Source organism: Nannobrachium achirus, assembly GCF_963921795.1.
Source record: "Nannobrachium achirus genome assembly, chromosome: 17".
Taxonomy (NCBI): domain Eukaryota; kingdom Metazoa; phylum Chordata; class Actinopteri; order Myctophiformes; family Myctophidae; genus Nannobrachium; species Nannobrachium achirus.
In genome coordinates, this window is record NC_137824.1 from 48,242,757 (window position 1) to 48,264,067 (window position 21,311).

General features: G+C 40.1%; 1 protein-coding gene across 3 annotated transcripts; it reads left to right on the plus strand.

Annotated features, from left to right (window-relative positions):
* The first annotated feature begins 9,006 nt into the window (after nt 1–9,006).
* cstf2 (cleavage stimulation factor, 3' pre-RNA, subunit 2) lies at nt 9,007–20,784 on the plus strand. Of its 3 annotated transcripts, none has more exons than XM_080746283.1 (13): nt 9,007–9,116; nt 9,356–9,434; nt 10,077–10,246; nt 11,262–11,398; nt 12,083–12,202; nt 12,387–12,509; nt 12,682–12,814; nt 16,046–16,145; nt 17,058–17,392; nt 18,344–18,468; nt 19,376–19,447; nt 20,202–20,346; nt 20,502–20,784. In XM_080746283.1, exons 1-12 carry the CDS (start codon nt 9,038–9,040, stop codon nt 20,322–20,324), a joined length of 1,596 nt encoding a protein of 531 aa, XP_080602409.1. In that variant the 5' UTR covers nt 9,007–9,037; the 3' UTR covers nt 20,325–20,346; nt 20,502–20,784. The 3 variants fall into 3 exon arrangements, with proteins under 3 accessions (XP_080602409.1, XP_080602410.1, XP_080602408.1); XM_080746284.1 differs by having other exon boundaries at nt 20,507–20,784; XM_080746282.1 differs by having other exon boundaries at nt 20,202–20,784.
* The last annotated feature ends 527 nt before the right edge of the window (nt 20,785–21,311 follow it).

The window sequence follows — 21,311 nt, forward strand, 5'->3', positions numbered from 1 at the left end:
TCAATAAAAACAAGCCCAAAAGTATCGACCACTTTCACCACTTGAGCCCTATTATAAAAGATATATATCTTGAAAGCAAGCCCAAATAAGCATACACTTCGGAAAAGAAGTGTATGTCAACTATAAATATTTACAAGCGACTTTACAGGAAAACAAGACCAAAGTCGCTTATAATAAGCAGACCTGTCACCTGGCAACACACTGGCAGTCCCAAATCTACTACTAGAGTTTGTGCTTAGTCTGTGCCAACTAAATGCCACAGGCTACCACAGGGACGTGCAGAGAATGTTAGAAAGGCAGGGGCTGAAATTTCTAAAAGGGCCTTTTGGTGAAGATATTGAAAATAGCAGACCTCCAAGCTCAAAATGCGCCGCAGCCGGCTATTTTCAGTACTTGATACCACACTAAACTAAGCATAGAAAAGGAAATACTGGAGATGTGGTGTACAGTACACTTATTTCTACACAGAGAGGGCATTTCTTTCAACATACTGTAAGACGCTGCATTCAAGCTCAGGAGAGTTTGGACAATTCTCTTGAATGCTGCCGTCAGGTATGACATGGAAAGAGGACATTTGCATTTCTTTCACCATAGTGAAAACGGCATTCATGGTCTGGAGAGGGCATTTTTTTACAGGAGGATAAAAGGGCAGGGGCTCAAGCCCCCTTTGATGTCTATGTGTGCACGTGCCTGGGCTACCAGTCTGAAGGAGTTGGAAAGAGTCTCTTGTAATCTGTTTTGTGGAGAACCAGCTTAAAGGGGAAGACCACCCATTTTCAATATTGAACTATGTCATTAATATACCTTAGAGGAGTGGACTGGAAGATTGATTTTGGGGTTTGTATTGTAAAGTACAACTTGATGACATCACACCGTTGTACTTTACAATACAAACCCCAAAATCAATCCCCCAGTTCTAGGCAACACAGAAGGGGGGGAACTTTTTTTCTATTTCCACACAACTCCTCTAAGTTATATTAATGACATAGTTCAATATTGCAAATGGGTGGTCTTCCCCTTTAAGAGAAGCGAGACCACCGTTTTTGTTTTTTGTTTGTTTTAGTTTTTTTGTGGATTTGATCTGCACCAGAATCCACATGAGCCTTCACACCAGCCCAAATGAAGCGCACTTTCTGACAATACACTCCAGGATTTGTTTTAATTGCAATAAAACATCCTGGTGTGAATGCCACCTAAGACCCAGCTGAATGCAAAGTGCCTGCCACTGGCTATGTTACCCTAGTTACACTGGTTACAGTTACAGTTACATGATTACACAACTAGTTTATATGGAAATTATGTTATATTATGTTAACATTGCCGTATGGCAGTTAATTAAACAGTGGCATTTCCCTTTAGTTTACAATAGCCTACTATTGCTAGTTTATGACATTAACATCAAATAGCCCTATGCACGATTAAACCAAAAGTTATCTTGTTTACATTTACACATGTCCCAAAACACAGGAGGAATACCAGATGTTAGCCCCACTAGCAGTGTTGCTTGGTGATGGCAATGTTGGTCCATCTGTCCGTCCAGCACTTTGATCCCAAACAACATATCTTGAAAACCACTGGCTGGATTACCATGAATTTTGCTGAGAACATTCATGCAATCCAGAAGATGAAACCAATTGATTTTTCCTCTAGCACCAACCATATGCCCACATTTCAACTCTTACTGAGTGCATTCATGCTCCCTGGAGGACGAACCCTAATAATTTGAGTGACCCCATGATCCCCCTCTAGCATGGCAATGAGGTGCTGAAGTGCCAAAATGTCAAATTTGCACACAAGATATCTCACAATAACAGAGAGATTGCTGAATTAACCTTACTGATTTGGTGACTACGTGGCCTTTCCTCTAGTAGTCAGTGCCACACCTAGGCCGAAACATTCCTCTTTCTTTCCTATTTTCCACTCTTTCAAAAGAAATCCACATGTCATTTCACAAATGGAGCTCATTTGTTCATCAAATATAACTGTGGTAATTGTGGGCTTACTTCTGCTTTGATCCCTACACCAGATATTTTGTTTGTAAACACACAACGGTGTGCTTTTAAAAGTTCAGTTGTGACCTGATTATTAATCAAATTTTGGACATCACCAATTTTCACAAATTTTTGGTCACCATTAATCACTTAATTGTTGTTGCAAAATTATAACGTGATAGATCAACGTTGGCATTTTTCTTTCAGCACATTGCATGATGGTATGTAGGATTTGCGATAGTCACCATCGGTTTCTATTTTTCACAATGCATTGTGGGATACTATAATAATGATTACTATACATTCGGGCACCACTACAAAATGGAGTAATCACTATATAGTGCACTTTATAGTGAGTAGGCAGTGATTTTGGATACAGCTCTAGAGCGTTCCAAAAAAAATTATGATGTGGCACTCTTTCACGTTTTGCTAATTCATAATAATAATCACCCCCTCCCATCAACTCACAAAGTACATTTTAGAAAACAAAAACAAAAATATTCTGCGCCAAACCTTATGCATTCTATCTTCCACATTTTGTGAATTCATCATATAGATGGTGTTATAGACAGTTTTTGTTTTATGTAATTTACTGTATATACTGATGAAATGTCAGGAATGCTGGTATAAAAAAAGATACTGCCCTAGCCTACAATGTCCATTGTCCATAAGCCTGATTGCTTGTCAAGGATCCTGTTGGTTCGGGCTTTGAGGCTGCGGTACCACTTGACAGACAGTAGCAGCTGAAACAGTCAATGGTTGGGGTGGTGGCTGTGGTATTTTGATAAGCCTTTACTGACACACCGTCCGTTGTATATATCCTGGATGGAGGAAGCTCACATCCACTGATGCTCTGGGCTGTCTGCACTCTGCAGCTCTTTGCGGTTTAGGGCAGTGCTGTTCCCATGGCAGCCGGTGATGCATACTGTATAGTCAGGATGCTCTCAGTGGTGACTCTGTTCAAGGCCTGTAGGATCTTGGGCCCAATGCCGAACTTCTACAGCCACCTGAGGTGAAACTGGCGTTGCTGTTCCCTTTTCACCACATGGCCGTTGTGCTCATCCCAGGAGAGGTCCTCAGTATTGTTAACATGGAGGAACTTGAAGCTGCTGACTCTCTTCAAAAGACCTGTTGATGCCAATGGGTCCAGCTTTCTTCCTGTAGTTTACAAACAGCTTCTTGGTTTTGTCGATGTTGAGAGAGGTTGTTCTCCTGCCAGGTTGTTGACCTCTCTCCTGTAGATGGTTGACCTCTCTCCTGTAGATTGTCTCCTCATCGCAATGATCAGACACTGTTGTGCCGTGAGCAGTGGTGCAATGGTGATTCACTAAAGTCGCTCAACACCTATACGCATATAGGCTCGTTTCTTTGTTAAAACAGTTGTCGAGGTGTGAACTTGGGGGGGTGCGAGACCCAAGACTACGGCAACACTGGTCGTGTGACAACTTAATGACTAAGTGGGGCTACGTGTTGTGTTTCCTTAGCAAGCATACAAAACACTACAAATTATGAGGCTTAAATTTGACGGTAAAATGAAGACAGAGAGGGGCAGGATACAGTGGAGCAGGTAGGGTCATGTCTGTGTTACAACATGCTTTCCAACAACTCACTGGAAAGGGGGCAAATCATGATCATGAAATGTTAATCAGTGACAATGCAAGGTTGTCACCCACCTGTAAGTGAGATTAAACTATCAACGACAGGTGTCAAGTTGTATAGCATAGAACAGCGCAAGACTGGCTAATCGTGACGATTGAAATCATGATTAGGCCAATGTAAGGTCCAGAGAAAGACTGGCAAGCATGATTGAAGACATAGGGGACAGTAAACAATATGGAATGTGTGCCGTCTCTTTGCAGAGCTAATAGTCCCTTGGCTATAGTGAGCGTATGCATGAAGGGCTATCTTAACCCATAGGCTACACAACATCTTTAACAACACAAAATCTTTAAGGGTGAAATATGGATTATAGTTGTCACATCAATACAGACCAGGTACTGATACTGAATTGACATGACCAACATTTAGTAACAACAAATGCATCACATATTAGTAGGCCAGAGGTTATTTCTAACCACTGACAGAAAATATACATTTAATAGTACTCTGCTCCAGAAACATAAAGGACCACCTAATCGCAATGTTGTCCTGAGGGAAGGTGGAAAAGCAATTCCTACAATACTATAATTCTATTTTTCTTTAATCATTTATTATTATTGTTATTATATTATTATTATTATTGTTATTGTTATTGTTATTGCGACCGTAAAAACTTCCATCAGTCAGTCAGTCAGTCAGTCAGTCAGTCAGTCAGTCAGTCAGTCACACCTCATGTCACGCTTCATATATGGCCATTAATTTATTAAGTCCTTGTCCCTTTTATGCCCATATATGGAGATCCCTGGTGTCATCAAAATCAATTAATGTATTAATTAATTTATATTAGATACATAAAGGTTTCCTGTGCAAATAAGCCGAAAAGCTTACAAGGATCTCCTTTTAGTTGACCTTGTACCAGTGAACTGTACTGTCATGAAACTGTACCTTTTCCTATGCAAACTTCTAATAAAATCTTCAATCAATCAATCAATCAATCAATCAATCAATCAATCAATGAAGCCCATACTGGGAATGCCCATATATGGACATATTGTGTCAGTCTCATGTGGTCTATGACATCAGACACCTCTGATGTCAGGCATCAGTCATATTTGGGAAAATATGGCCACATTTTGGCCACATTTTGGCCACATTTTGGCCACATTTTGTCCAACAACCAACCAGATCTGTGCATTTTTTTGTCAAAATGTATCCCATGCCAAAGAAGCTCTGTTGTTTCAGCGCGACCCCACGGGTAAGGGTGACCCTTAGAGAAAATTCTTGTCAATTCTAATTGTTCACATCTTACAACCATTGTGGCTGTTTCCCACTATACTAGTAGCCTTCAATATGTTTCAATTCAACACAGATGATGAATTCATTGTTGTACTCTCAAATTTGCCCCCAGTTAGCTTAGAACGGCAATATTGTAATCAAATATATCATAAAATAACAACAACAACAACAACAATAATAATAATTAATATAAATATATTGATATATACATGGAGATCAATTGACATCAGGTTCACTCTGGAGGCAGACATTATTTAAGAGGTTTAAGAGGAGAATGCATGTTGAGTCAATTCCCTGAACTCACTCTCATGACTTTGACTTGTCAATCAGTGCTGCTAATTACAGTGATTGGACTTAACACATTGGAAAGCACAGCATCGTATTTTCAGATTTTGGGGTTTAGGGATTCAGTTGCAAATTAAACATTTGCAATGGACCAATCCCCAATCACATACACACCCATTGTAACTGTTACAATGGGTGTGTATGTGATTGGGGATTGGTCCATTGCGATATTGAGAATGTGCCAGAATACTTCCAGTAAGTAACAGCAATGATGATAGAATTTCAATGCACAGGCCAGGTATAGGTTTGAATATTTTGGGATGATTCAGTGTGCCAATTCTTCCCAGACACAATACCTTTTAGCCTACCTGCTTTCAGGGGTGTCTGGAATGCTCGCTTCAAAACACGCTCGACCTAATTTTTTTCCCGCCGACCACACGCTGACCACTCTGTGGGGCGGTTCTTGTATTCTTGTATTAGTTTTACTGGAGATAAGGTTAGAAATACATTTAGAATTAGGCTTAGTTTACTGAGGTTATGTTTAGGAATACCAGGTAGAGACCGTTCAGAGTTGTGTTCTGGTATTCCTTTCAGGCTACAGCATGGAAAATAGGCCTACACTCACACTTTTCAGATTAACTTATTTTCCATGAAATGATTTTTGTTTGATCCAACCGTGATGTCTTCATTCAAAAAATGTAATGAAATTGACAAACTTGAAAAAGTTGAAGACATAGCAGGACATGTCTATGGGCCTGGCAGAATCTCTTGTACCCATTGAGGTGGCATAATTACACCTGTGAAGTATAGGTTCGACCTGTAAAAAATATATAGGCAAGCAATTCATAATATTATGTCAACATTAATTTCATTATTTTGTTAAATCTAACAATCATCAGTGTTTTTAGGTCAGTAGACTAGTGTACAAAGAAGTGAGACTGGCATCTCTAAAAAGATTGTCTGATTTGTCTCAAAACTTGGTGTTTTTTGCTGTCCTGTCTGTTGTCTGTCTACTGCTAAATATTTTTCTTGTTCAATTTAAATGACATATTTGGCTAAATGTCGAACTAGACTCAATTCTAATTACTTAAAGTGATCCCTGACTAATACGACAAATATGTCTTAATACATTATAATTGTCCTCTATAACTACAATGTAAAATTAAAAACAAATTAAATATTTTATTTCTTCTAGAAATAGCTAATCTTTCACTCAGTAGGGGAAATGCCTGTCGCAAGTTGATGATGTCATAAATGTCATGTGTCATTTTTATGGCATGCATGTGCAAAAAAACAAAACACAAACACATTTGAACAGATTTGATGCTCATATTAACCATAGGAAGTATTAAGTTTGTTTTTATTTTCACATGCATGCCATAAATTCTATAGGGATAGATCACACTTGACATTTATGACATCATCAACTTGCGACGAGCATTTCCCCTATTGAGTGAAAGATTAGCTATTTCTAGAAAAAATAAAATAATTGAGGTGTTTTTAATTTTACATTGTAGTTATAGAGGACAATTATAATGTATTAAGGCATATTTGTCGTATTAGTCAGGGATCACTTTAAAGTGGTCTTATTTTACACTAAATGAGTTGGAGACATTAAGCCCTCGTCTGTTGCCTCTGGATCGGTGTCACAGTGGCAGACACGCCAGGCAGTGAGTTGTTTCATATAGGCCTACATCGCTGCAGCGCGAGCGTCCTGCTTTCCTCAGCTTACACAATCAACCAGCACTGCATGACATCTCACTAAATGTATGCTTTGGTGAATAAGAATTAATTACAATAACAAATGGTTTCGTTACGTACCGTGTGTCTATTTACAAGTCGCTGGCAACTGAAACCCCCACTTTCTCATAACTCACGTTCTCAATCCGTGCATATGCTTCGGCTAGACCAACGAAGCCGCCTGGCCAACATTTTGCAAGATAAAAAAATAGCCCGTAGGCTACGTTAGAACGGTTAGATACGGCCGTTTATTTTGTGGATACTTCATGAGACAACGATTACAAATTATTGTCATTACTTATATTAGTAATACTATCCCCTTGTGGACGTCAGCTGGTTCCATAGTGTAGCGGTTATCACGTCTGCTTTACACGCAGAAGGTCCTGGGTTCGAGCCCCAGTGGAACCATATTTTTTACCCACCGCAGGTTGCTCTTACAGCATAAATGCATTTCCCATTAGCCGTTGTATTTACAGTGGTAACCATATTGTGCGTTCAAGCCAAGGGAAACGCAAGAAATAGCATATTCATGTAATAGATCAATATTCGACAGTTGCTTAGCAAACAATACTGGCTCTCAGGAAACTTGATGAATAGATTCAGTTTACATCGTCTATTTTTGCTCTGAAGGAGGATAGTAGTAGGCGCGCGCGAGTGAGTGTGTGCGTTTGGAGTCATACATCAGAGATATGACATCTCACTGACATCACAGACTGGCCACATGACATGCCTTTCACGTTCTAAAAAATGTTATTATACATTTAGATGCCAAGTCTATTAATTTGCTGTGTTGTGGTTGTGGCTGATATTTGTATCAAGAACGTACCATTCAAAACCGGATTGCTGCGTTGAGGTCAGTGGAGAAGTGGCGCCCTGCTTAATTTAGGCCTACACATGTTCTAATTGATTTTGCAATGACCGTACATAGCCAGGGTAGGCTACTTCTAATTCTAGCGTTAGCTACTGGCAAGTGCAATTTCATCATGCAGGCTAAATAGACTTTACACTCCTGCTGTGAGTGATATACAAAGTTTATGTTTTACAGTTGAGTTCAAATAACCTACCGTGAAACTGCACTGGTTGGCTCCATGATGCTCTTGCTCTGGTAGCCTACGCCTACGATGCTTTTTGACCCCTGTAGCTTGCAAAATTAAGAGAGGGTCAAATTAAAACGTAGCTGGCCTCAAAATTGTATATTCAGCGGTTATTTAAAATAAGTTTAAGTTTACTCAACTACCCGTGTAAACTCGGATATGCCTACTTTCTTTCCGGAACACAACGGAGCCTTTGGGGCATTTATTTATCCTTGCAATTTGCTGGCATGTTATCGGATAATTAGAGGTAACCACGAACACCTTCGCCACCTGGAGGCTGGTAGCAGTAGATGTCGCAGTCGCAAGAAGAACTTGCACAGCTGCATCCAGTGGTGTTGTAAAGTAACTAAGTGCATTCCTTTGTAGTCTACTGTTTTTTGAGGTATTATTTTTTTATTTTACTTCTACTCCACTATACGTCTCGGATCGAAATATTATACTTGTCTTTTACTCCACTACATTTATTTGTAAACGTTAGTTACTTTTACTATATTACTAGTTACTTTGCAGATATAATACATCATAATAATATAAAACATAAACCACTTTAATCCTATTTTATACCTAGGATGTTTGAAAATAGCCGAGCTACAAGCTCACAATGCGTTGTGAGTTTGTTAATCGGCTATTTTCAAACATTTTGTACTTTTACTTTTGGTGCTGAGTAGATTTTGAAGTCAATACTTTCGTACTTTTACTCAAGTACAATATAGAAAATGTACTTTTATACTGCTTGCACCACCTAGTGGTCTATCTATTTTTATGTTATTTTGTATTTGCTGTGTGATACTGTTTCCAATGCCAACGCATGAAATTGTATTTTAGGGACACCCTATTATATTTTATTGTTCTGGAGTAAAGTATGTTCATTAATGTCGAGGAGTTATTAAAGGTGGCGTTTCTTGAACGTATTGGAATCATAGAGTTGGAATATTGCTACTACTACTACTCTATGGGAACAACGGTCCATTTAGAAAGCGGATATTGTTTCGGTGCACGTTTCCTTGTGTCACCTTTGTTTCTGTCCCCAAAATGGCGAATCTAGCAGCTGCAGTCGCGGCGGCCGCAGCCAGAGATCCAGCTGTAGATCGTTCGTTACGCTCAGTGTTTGGTAAGTTTGTTAACGTTTTGTTTAGTAATATAGTTGTTGTTTTTTTGGTTTGCAATTTCTTGAATTTGGCAGACTGTTGAAGTAAAACAAGGACGCTGCCAGTGCTAGGCTAGCTATCTGGCTAATGATTTTTCGCTAACGAGGCTGCCTTTAAGATGGCGAGCAATTCTTTATAGGTATGCATTGTAATAAATGTTATATCTTAATTACATCACATGCACATTTCACATTTATTTTAGTGGGGAACATCCCATATGAAGCCACGGAAGAACAGCTGAAAGACATCTTTTCTGAAGTGGGGCTTGTTGTCAGTTTCAGGTAAGTTAAGGGGATACACGTTCACATTCTCTCATTGGTGTTTTGATTGATTGATTGAAGAATTTATTAGAAGTTTGCAATAGAAAAAAGTACAGTTCCATGACAGTACAAATCACTGGTACAAGGTCAACTAAAAGGAGATCCTAGAAAGCCGAGGCTTATTTCCACAGGAACCACACTTTAAGTATCTCATATAATATAACATTGAAGGACAGACGGATAGAACATAGTACTTTATCTAGGATAATATAAGTTTCAAAAGCATAACATCAAATACAAAGGCAGAAAAAAATAAAAGGGGGGGAGCATGGGGGCTTAGTCTATTTACAAGTCACGGGTAGCAGCTGTCTGAAGGTGACTTTTTATACCAATTCATTTGATCTTGATGATGATGTTACACAATATTGGAATATGTATAAATTCATTTCCAGTAAAACACCTCCACAACACGAAGGCTGCGGTTCAAGTAAATTCTAATTCCACAAGAAACAGAAAAGTGCAAACTTGTGATGAGAGCCAGCCCTCTCCTCAACTGGCCTACATCTTGTTGTCATACACTTTGAAATAGGCCATTTGGAATTCCATGACTTCGTAGTTCGTATTAAGAGTATGACCATGTTGTATCTATCTGTTGATGTCCAGACTAGTGTATGACAGAGAAACTGGGAAACCAAAGGGCTATGGCTTTTGTGAATATCAAGACCAAGAGACGGCCCTCAGTGCCATGCGGAACCTGAACGGGAGAGAATTCAGTGGTAGGGCTCTCCGTGTCGACAACGCAGCCAGCGAGAAGAATAAAGAGGAGCTCAAAAGTAAGTGCTGTGCTGGTACAGCCTGGTAGTAATTTGTTATTGAGAATGAAAAGTTGATACAAGTTGTACAATACATGGTCAGGGATGGGATTATTATCATTTTATATACTATAACAGCATATGGTGTGATTATAAGTCTCTACAATGCTGACAGTCTAATGTTTTTTGTTATTATAATGTATTAAAACTATGAGAATTGTAATACACTATGATCCTTGCCAATACAATGTCTGAGTGTCCAGCAGAATAACAACAGCATGCCTGTATAGAAATGTTATGAGTGTAGTGTAGGGTATTCATTATTATATTGCGTATATCTGCTTAAAATTCATATATGTGCTCAACAATCAAGTTGAGTATTGTCATAAATATGCATTGCCAATTTCGAGCCCTGTGTAATACTTAAAAGGCAATACTAAATGCTCTGTTATGATTGTTATAAGGCAGCATTATGTGTATTAATTGGTGCTTATAACTATAATTATACAGTGTATAAACAGATTATAATGCTTTATAAGTATGCATAAATACATTATAGACATTGGCTTTATAGGAAGTGTTAACCAAAATTGCACACACACAGATCCTTGATACGAACCCTATTAACTGCTAGTACACCACATCGCCTCGCCTGAAAGAAGATACTGAAAGGATAATGGTCATATCATTTATGTTTAACTGCATGGCAACTGCTTTTTGCTCTGGCATTTCTACCTGGTGTAGCATTTGAGGTAATGTGATCCTTATAGACACGATTTTGTGAAAATTGTTGTATTGAGAACATACATGTAAAACATACCGTATTTTAAATGTTTTCATTGCTGCTGGCTTTGTACAGAGAACTCAAGAAGCTAACTTATCTCCATCTACTTTAGTGCTTACATTAATGCTGTCTGTTTTTGTGTATAGGAATACATCCTTGCATCTACTTTAGTATCACATCAGATTATGGATACTAAAGTCTGAGCTACAGAATCCTGTTTGTAACTATCGTTATTACCTTTGTCTTTCACAGGTTTGGGAACAGGAGCCCCCATTATCGAGTCGCCTTTTGGGGAAAATGTCACTCCTGATGAGGCACCTGAGTCCATCAGCAGAGCTGTTGCTAGTCTCCCCCCAGAACAGATGTTTGAACTCATGAAACAAATGAAGGTATAAACATTTCTATTGTATTTCAAAAGTATTGTGTGTGTTTGTATGTCCTCATGGGAGCAGAACATGTTTGAACTTTTAAGAAGCAAATTTTATAGCCAGTCCTCTTTGTCTTTGCCCAATGGGAACTGAAACTTTAACAAGTACACTTCGCTACTGGGTCATCCCTATATTTGTGTGATACTGCTTGCTCACTGAGTTTGGAAAAATTGTAATTGCAAGTAGTAAGTATAACTTTACAACTAAGTATGCACCTCCTAAAAATATGCAGTACAAGTGTCTGTGCTGTTTCCAATCAACGTAGTTGTCATTTTTATGTCCACGTTGTAGAATTGCCAAATGTACTTAAGCTCATCTGTGCGAGCATGAACGCGTCGGTCTGTGGTCGCCGCATTGTTGCCGCATTTCTATCTTAGGTACAGTGAAAAAAGTGCCAACTGCATCCCAGGGGAGATTCATAGTCATCCCAAATACATATTTTATTGAGCCCTGGTCTAAATGGGAGCAAGCCCTAGGTTATGTACAGCCATGTCCAACTTACTAGGAAGTTAAAGCCCTAGACAACCTCAACGTCCTTTCATATGAGAGCTCTGGTAATGCTTATTTATTCACATTTTTTGGTACTGTTTTATCTTCCATTTCTATAATATCCAGCAGAAGTAACATTTCTGTTTCTATTTGTAGCTGTGTGTGCAGAACAGTCCCCAGGAGGCCAGGAACATGCTACTGCAGAACCCTCAGTTGGCTTACGCTCTGCTGCAGGCACAAGTGGTCATGAGGATCGTTGACCCAGAGATTGCCCTGGTACAAAAACTCTCTAGATATTTTACACTTGTTTTTAGCAGCGCTTAAGTGATTATAAAAAAATATCTGGATGGAGAATTTCGTGTGATTTCTGAATCAAATTTTAAAAGAACGCAGTGCCAGCTTTTACCACATGAGATGTATAAAAATAGTCACTTTATGGAACTTGACTGCTGTGTTACAGAAAATGCTTCACCGTCAGACGACAGTCCAGCCTCTGATTCCCAACGCCCAGGCTAGTGCACCACCCGTAGTCAATCCACCTCCTGCCCAACCCAATGTCCCTGCCCCACAGCCACAGCCCATGGTAGGTATTGCTTTTCTCATGCTCTTCAACAAACATAAATATGTAACAGATGAGGGAGGAGAAATAGCACAAGGTGTGTCGTTGTATTTAATCTCCAAACACCAGTGCAGTTGATTTTGTGAAAACCCGCCAAACGTATCCACCTCTTCGTGTTGTTTTTATGATATCTTAGCCTGGAATGCATATGAATGGAGCTCCCCAGATGATGCAACCCCCAAACATGCAACCCCCAAACATGCAGCCCCCAAACATGCAACCTCCTCCTGGGGCTATGCCTGGACAAGGACCACCTGTAGGGCCACCAGGTAAGCATCAAACAGCATTCATTCATTTCTTTATTGAGTTGTGACAACTTCTATCCATCCATCCAAATGGTTGTTGGCTTAAATTAGTGATGAGTAACCTGTGATATGCAGTTGGTCTCCCTTTTATCTTCTGTCCAATATCAGTTTCTCACCTATATATGTATATTCTTTATAGGGAAATTATGTATGGGCCAATTGAGCCTAGTAGATGTATACAGTATAACAATATGGCTTTACCGTGACCTCTACTTAAACATCACCATAACAACCCCAATCTAAATGTTGAGTAGATTTGTAGCACAATTCACAAGCACATTACAACAATATTAACACCTTTATTGCACAAACTAGGTGCGGTAATAAGACTTTCTTTAAACATATTACTGGGGAAAAGAAGAACGAGAGAACATTTTGAAAAGCAATATTATGCAATAGCAAATGTGAGTAGTCCTTGAAAATATTCATGTATGTATAAAAATACTATATAAGAAGCATTTCTCCACTTATCTACTGGGAGCCATGTTGATTTCTTTCTTTTTGTGCTTCATCCTTTGTGTCAATGTGTTCTTGTCATGGCTCATTGTGATCACTAGGTGTCACCCATAGCACTGAAATCAGTATCCTGGTAGGCTGTCAAAATGGTGTTCTAATCTAAGACGGAGCTCATAGAAAGCTGACATTTAGATATTTAAAATGTTTAACCATGTCAGGTCAGGTCTCTGTCATTCTTCTGAGCACTAATGTGTATTTTTTATATTGTACCTTACAAAAGAACATTACTTTGTGCAATAGTGTGCAAGTTTCAACATTATAAATCCCCCCCCTTCTGAACTGGTTGAGCACAGTCATCATCTCATAACATGTGCATGTGTTTGAGAGAGGTTGGGTATGATCTTTCAGTACTACTTTGCCTTTCTGAGTGCCGTGTCTCTTGTCCCTTTCAATTTAATGCTGGCTCAGGAAACCTTCAGCTTTCTCCCACAGGATCGTCTGGGCAGGCTGCTATCGAGCGGCCTCAAGGTATCACCTACACTCCCTCAGTTCAGCCTCAGTTCCCTAGATGCATCATAGGAGTGTCGTGGCCTGACTGCTGCAGCCTAAACCGATACTGTTTTTAAAGATTTAGCCTGGTATTCCAAAGTTGGTCTTGGTGCATGTCAGCCATGATCAGATGACAGGTTGTTGCCGTGACCAATTATATATAGATGACCTAAGCCGTTTTCAACCCATCTTTATATAATTGTTCCTCATCGCTTGGATTCCCCATCGATGATGTCACTGATAGGCAGGTTTCTGAGCTGTCCACAGCCCTCCTCTGAGACAGACCATATTATAATGAGACCATATTATAATGGTCATTAGTGAGGACCAATTATATGACGATGGGTTGAAAATGTCTGAAGTAGTCCTTTAAGTACGTAATTTATATCTTGATTCTATGAAGCAAGAGAATTGGAGGTGAATAGCATTAATGCATGTTAAGTTGGTGACTGAATAGTGACACTGTTACAACTCTTACATGCTCTCTTTTTCTCACTCAGCTCTACTAACGCTTAATTTTGTACTGCTTGTGTACATGTACAATTATTGTTAACTTGTGCATTTTGTGAACATTTTGTGAAGTTCATTGCCCCTAAATAAGTTGATAGTAAATTGAAATCAGCTTCATAAGTAATGTTAAGAAGCCATTATGAATCATGAACTATAATAAACCGGTAGTGAATTAAAAGTTCAAGAGGTCAATCGTATTATGAGTATTGTTTTAAAGCATTACATGAAATGGCTAGCTAGTACTGATACGAGTTCTCTGTACATCTGTTGACCTCGGTTTCCTTTGTGCTCATTCTTTCTATGCAGAGTACCTTTTGCTGTGTTTGTGTACTAGATGCATGTTGAGGATGACATCGTTTTGGATAGCAATTTTTCTTTTAATATGATTTATCTGAGGATTTGTCTTCACTTTGGTGCCACTGCTCAATGCTCATCCCCTGCATTAGCCCTTAGTTTGTCGGAAGATACATCTCACCAAGGCTCACTAGTTTCTGTAAAATTACCTGAACACTGACTGCTGAGCTGGAGTCTGTTATTTTTGGCAGCGCGCTGAGGCTCGCTCCAGTGAGGGTCGGAGAAAGATGGTAGTTGGGACGTCACAATCCTTTTGGTCTCCAGAAGCTTAGTGCGGCCTCTTAGTGATTTCAGGCTCAACAGAAAACTGCATATTGAGTCAGGTTCTCTTCAAGCAGTCTTCCAATATGTCTAAGCATGTAAATATACAATTATATATGGATCGAACAGAATTCATGTGTAGGACAAAACTTGGAGCTCTTGGTAGATTTCATGCTCATGGCTCTATCTCATTTTTCAATAATTATACCTCTTTGTGTTTTGAAGGCTCGCTGCCTGCATTGTCTACTGTGGTCTCAGTGGATTCTTTCATGAGTTGCTACATGGTTCAGGTGGATTTTGTGTTTTCTGCAGATTTGGGTTTCAGTTGAATTCCAGCCAGACCAGAACTATGGGAGAACTTTTTAAATAATAAACATTAAATAGGCAAAGACCCCCCCCCCCCCTTTTCTCTCTCTCTTTTCTCACTTTCACACGCACGCTTAACCTCAAGTACATACTGTATATGCTGGTGTTATGTATGTATGTGTATATATATATAAGACCAGCAGATACAGTATGTACTTGAGGTTAAGCGTGCTTGTGAAAGTGTTAACACATTGGTAGGTTTGATTGATTGAAGACTTTATTAGAAGTTTGCATAGGAAAAGGTACAGTCAACTAAAGGTCAACTAAACGGAGATCCTAGAAAAGCACTTGGCTTATTTTTTACACAGGAAACCATTGAAGTATCTCATAACATTGAATGACAGACGGAGCATGATCAACTTCACAGATAAAAGTCCACATGGCAGGGAAAGTCCGCAAAGATTAACATACCCACAAGGGAGGAAAAAGATTCAGTTTCAAGTAAAATGTTCCAGTTGACATGCCAGCCTGGTGATAGATAGGTGGTGATCAGGCCTTGGAAGCTGCTCAAAAATCTGGTGGTCTTACCTTGATAATGGTAGGCCTCCTTGCCTGGCTGCGGTCATAGTAGGGGTGTGTGGTTGGGGTGGTGCATGTCCTCGATGATGGGGTGTGAACAAATGTTAGCACGTTTGGAGTATTTTAACCAGTGGTTATGAGTGTTTTTATGAGTGTTTTAATGTATGATTTGTCTCTCAGGACCTGGTGGTATTCCTCCCAGAGGCCTGCTGGGAGATGGTCCCAATGACCCCCGAGGAGGAACCCTGCTGTCTGTCACTGGAGAGGTCATAGAGCCAAAGTAAGAACTGCCATCATTACCTATTTATTTATTTATTTATTATTATTATTATTTTTAATTGCAGATCTATAAGCTCACAACAGGTCAAATTGTTGTGAGTGTGTAGATCATCTATTTTCACTAATGTTTGTGCAAGTATAAAATAGGGCGGGGCGATTTAGTCTATTATAAAAAATTAAGTAGAATGCTTTTGCATCAATTTGTTTGTGAATAAAAATAGCACATTTAAAAAATGTGCTTTATTAATCAAAAATGTATTCAAGAAAACTAGAAATACTGTTCCTACGAAGCATTGTGGGCTCACATGGAACACCATGTATGGGATAAAGATCTTTGAGTGATGTCACCAAGAACACTGCTCCTCATTGGCTAATGGTCCTGCCTTTGTACTGTCGGTAATTTTTTTTAGGAGAATAAACTTGTTATATAAAGATTTGGAAGAACATACTGGTCTCGCCTTTCAGCGACCCCAAAGATTTCATGTGGGGAGTGTTGTTATTAATATTAGGTCGCTGTCACCAAGAACGCTGCTCCTCATTGGCTAAAGCGGGAGTCACTCTCCATTCCGACATGTCGCCACTCCGAAATTGACTTCTAATTGTCGGAGTGGCGACACTCCCATAGGGGTTAAGGTTAGGGTTAGAGATAGGGTTAGTGTCGGAATGGAGACATGTCGGAAAGGAGACATGTCGGAGTGGCGGGATGCAACCGGCTAAAGCCCCTGCCTTTTGTACTGTCGGTAATTTTTTTAGGAGAATAAACTTGGTCTATAAAGATTTGAGGGAACATACTGGTCTCTCCTTTCAGCGAGCCCACAATAATGGAGCCCTACAGTAGATGTCAGTGATTGTTAGTCGTATTCTGAGGGCTGTCTACTCGAGTTCACTCTGTTGTTTCTGTGTATGCATCTAGCCGGGGCTACATGGGGGCACCGCCACCTCAGCACCAACCACCACCTCAGCACCAACCACCACCCCAGCACCAGCCACCACCCCAGCACCAGCCACCGCCCCAGCACCAGCCACCGCCCCAGCATCAGCCACCGCCCCAGCACCAACCACCGCCCCAGCACCAGGCACCACCACCCATGCACATGGGCCCGATGGGAGGTGGACCCCCTCCAGATATGAGAGGACCTCCGCAACATGACATGAGAGGCCCACCCATGGGTGAACCCCGGAACATGATGGGAGATCCTAGAGGGCCTCCTATGATGGAGCAACGGGGGCCTCCAATGGAAACACGAGGTAACTGTGCCACCACTGGTTCAAAGTCTGAGAATGGAAACCTCAATTTGGGTTTTTGAAGCTACACTGCACACATAATGTTTATTTTTGTATTCTTATTCAGATTCAAATGATTGTTGAAACAAATTGAAGCTTCAAGATTTGTTTAGCTATGTACTGTACTGTACTTTTCTGTGCAGTGGTGTTTTGTTTAAATGAAGAGCTAACCTTATAATTTGAATGCTGTGGGATATGCATAGTTGGTATTCTTAACATGCACATGGATGCATATACGGTATACGGTAATGGAGTACATCTAGTCCAGACAACCAAGGAGCCCCGGCCTCCACCCTAATGAGCACCATTCATCTGCATGCGCCAAAGGGTCGATCAATAACACAATGTCTACATTTTGTTGTTTGAATTTGGAAGCGCTCGTTGGAAATCAAACGTCTTGCATACTACCTGCTTGTTTGTGCTGTTTTGTGCTTACGAGTGCTTCGAAACTCAAACAAAATAATCACCTGTACGGAAGTTATTGATAGAAAGTAGCTCATAAAAGGTCTACGTGGATATTTATGAAACATGATACAAAGCGGATAACCCAAGCTTTCCGTACAGCTGCAATGGTTGGTATTGCAATTCTAGACGCCAAATAGCATTATAACATCCAAGTTGCTTGTGGCTACATTTACCCACACAGACAGAATGCATGATCTCCTGGTGGAGATAAAAATGGAACTCTTGGAGTGTGAGCAACATAATTAACACATTTGCATATGCAACGCCACACCTAAATCCCATGCTGTAATTATTCTGAGGTGCTAGTGTCCTGGTTTTAACTTGATTTCTGAGAGATGTAACACACCTCTGTTTTCACTAGGATCTGAATGGTTGGATTCCTGAGCAGCATCATCTATGCCTTATTAAGCGTGTTGCTGTGCATTACTGACTCAACATTTGGTTCTGTAGGTCGTGACCCCAGAGCTATGGATGCTCGTGGGCCAGTGTCTGGACAGAGGGGTCCCATGTCAGGAGGAATGCAAGGTCCTGGCCCCCACAACATGGGTCCTAATGCTCCTCCCCCTTCAAGACCGGTAATTTTATAGATGGCACATACTGTACACATGCATCACCTTAAGAATTTATTCCTTTATTTAGCCGGCCCTCAATGAAATCTTCAAATCCATCAAAGTGTTTGCATCAAATGAATTACTGTACAAATGACATTGTATCTCGCATAGCCAGAGCTGCCGGACGATCAGGGATCTCTGCATACTGATACGTCTGGTTTTATCTGAATTTAATGAATGAGCTAAAACTGTTGGGAAATGGCCCCACAGATCGACATGCAAAGGTGTGTGTGTGTGTGTGTGTGTGTGTGTGTGTGTGTGTGTGTGTGTGTGTGTGTGTGTGTGTGTGTGTGTGTGTGTGTGTGTGTGTGTGTGTGTGTGTGTGTGTGTGTGTGTGTGTGTGTGTGTGTGTGTGTGTGTGTGTGTGTGTGTGTGTGTGTGTGGGGGGGGAGGGGGGGAGCGATAGATAGAGATTTCAAAGCAGTGGGTTTCTCCAGTGTCCAAGCCCATCCAACTATAATTAAGGAAACGTCTGTCTGTCTGAACCCATTTTTCTCCTCAGTGTGTTGAGCAATTGATCAGAACTTGCACACGGGCATATGATCCTCATTACCATGTGCAGACACTCAGGAATTATATTTCTCACTTTTCCGAAATTCAAGCTGACATCAACTTTCAATCACGAGTCACACTCACACAACGACATCTCTGTTAACCATGTACATGACAGTGCCAGCGTATACTGTGTACACGGCGCATAACCCAAAGTCTGCAAATACTTTGAGTGTGCACATCCATGAATTTACATTTCCCATCTCTGATCGTCTGGCTATGCGATACTACAGTATTATATAAATGAGGCTGTGTCAGTAAACCCTAATTTACTGTGTGTGTGTGTCTGTGTGTCTGTCTGTCTGTCTCTCTCATCAAGGGTCCTCCTCCACAGTCGGGAGGTGGTTTCAGCCCCGGCCAGAACCAGGTTTCTTCACAGGACCATGAAAAGGTGGGTGTGACTCAGGATTTCCACCAAGTATTTTCCATGCCAAAATTGTATTATTCCGGTCAAGTGTTAAATTAATCAGACATAATTTAACGCATCGACTGGCCTGTATTAATTAATTAATTCATCCGCCTCTGCCAGGTTTTTTCAGTATTTTCACATAATTCTTTTTAACAACAACTGGAACGCACCATGTGGCCATGATGTAAACAAAAAACACATGGCCAGGCAGAGAATTGTCTTTTCTGTCACCCAGAAAATAAAATTTGTATACGCGATCATCCGTTCGTTTTTAATTGGTCAATGGCCGGTACTGCTAACGGAAACCTTGGTGTGACTCATCAGTTTATTGTACTAAGCTGGATAGGAATCCAGTCTTATGGTTTGTGATAGTACCCTTTTCTTGTGAAAGACTGACGCTTCCGTTGACCTTGATTTTATTTATTTTTATTATGGAGAATTTCCCTATTCACCCACAGAACCATTAGCGGTTTGCAGTAAATTTTGAAAATCTGATGTCAGGATTGCCTTTGATAGTGTGGTTAAACAAAATGTCACAAAATGTTTGAAAGCTTCCAACAGTTGTATCCTGTTGAAGTGTCCCGTAGTAAAGTGCTCAACTGCTTACTTCCTCACTAAATGAAGGTCTCGGATAAAAATAATCTGATTTAAGACAAACGTTAACATAAAGCGAGACTTAACAATGTCTTTTGAATGTGTGAGTGCATTGAGGTTGATGTCTTTATTTTCCCAACAGGCGGCCCTGATCATGCAGGTCCTGCAGCTTACCCCAGAGCAGATTGCCATGTTGCCCCCAGAGCAGAGGCAGAGCATCCTCATTCTTAAAGAACAGATTCAAAAGACTGCAGGCGCACCCTGAACAATTTGTCAAAGGCTCAAGGGTAGGCTACAGAATAATTTTCTCTCGGTACAATTGCCTCACTCTTTTTGCGCAAGAAACCTGTTACTCATTTCCCAACAGCAAGCCTGTTGAGTTACAGTAGTACTGACATGAGGTGCCAACTTCCTTGACTCAAATATCGCCTTTCTTTTTCAGTGCAGAGGATCATTCTTTGCCACTGACCTCATCAAAATCCTATTGGACTGGTCCGGTCCAAAGATGTTTCCCCAGTAGTCTTTTTTTGTTGTAGATTTAATATCATATTGTCCACTTTTTTTTATATATATAGAAGGGTGAAGTTGGTGTTTGAGGATAAAAGTTGAATATGGGTTCAGCAGTAAATGCCATTGATATCAATGTTTCATTGTTAAAATTCAAAGACCTTTTTTTCTCTCTGAAAACTGTTGCTTGTTCTGTTTTTTGTCAATAAATACCCCAAAAATTATGTTTATATTCATTTTGTCAAAATGGGTTTGGGGATTTATAATTTACTGATCAGATCTCAGATGTCATTCAAATTGTGATTTATGAAATCTGCAACAATGGTGCTTTGTTGCACTCATACACAACTCATTACTAGTAGTTCTACAACATTCTGTATGCCTGAGTGAATGGATACCTTTGTGTCTTTGTCATGCTTACAAGGAAATACTGAATGTGACAGCTTTGCCTTTAATAGTTTTAGAATTTCCAGGAAATGCCCATTTAGCATAGACTTGATGAGTCAGTGTCAGTTAATTATTTTTTTACACAGGTATTGTTCATGAGCAGTAATACGTGTATGCTCTTAGGCTGTTTATTTGTAATCCATTTATCAATTCACATAAGATGACCCATTACTGCCATTAGGTTGACTACTAAACAGAGCTTCTATTGTATAGCTGAAAACAAGTTCCTTTAAACCAGGGATGTCAAACATACGGCCGAGATGATTCAATCCGGCCCCCCAGGCTAGAGCATACATTT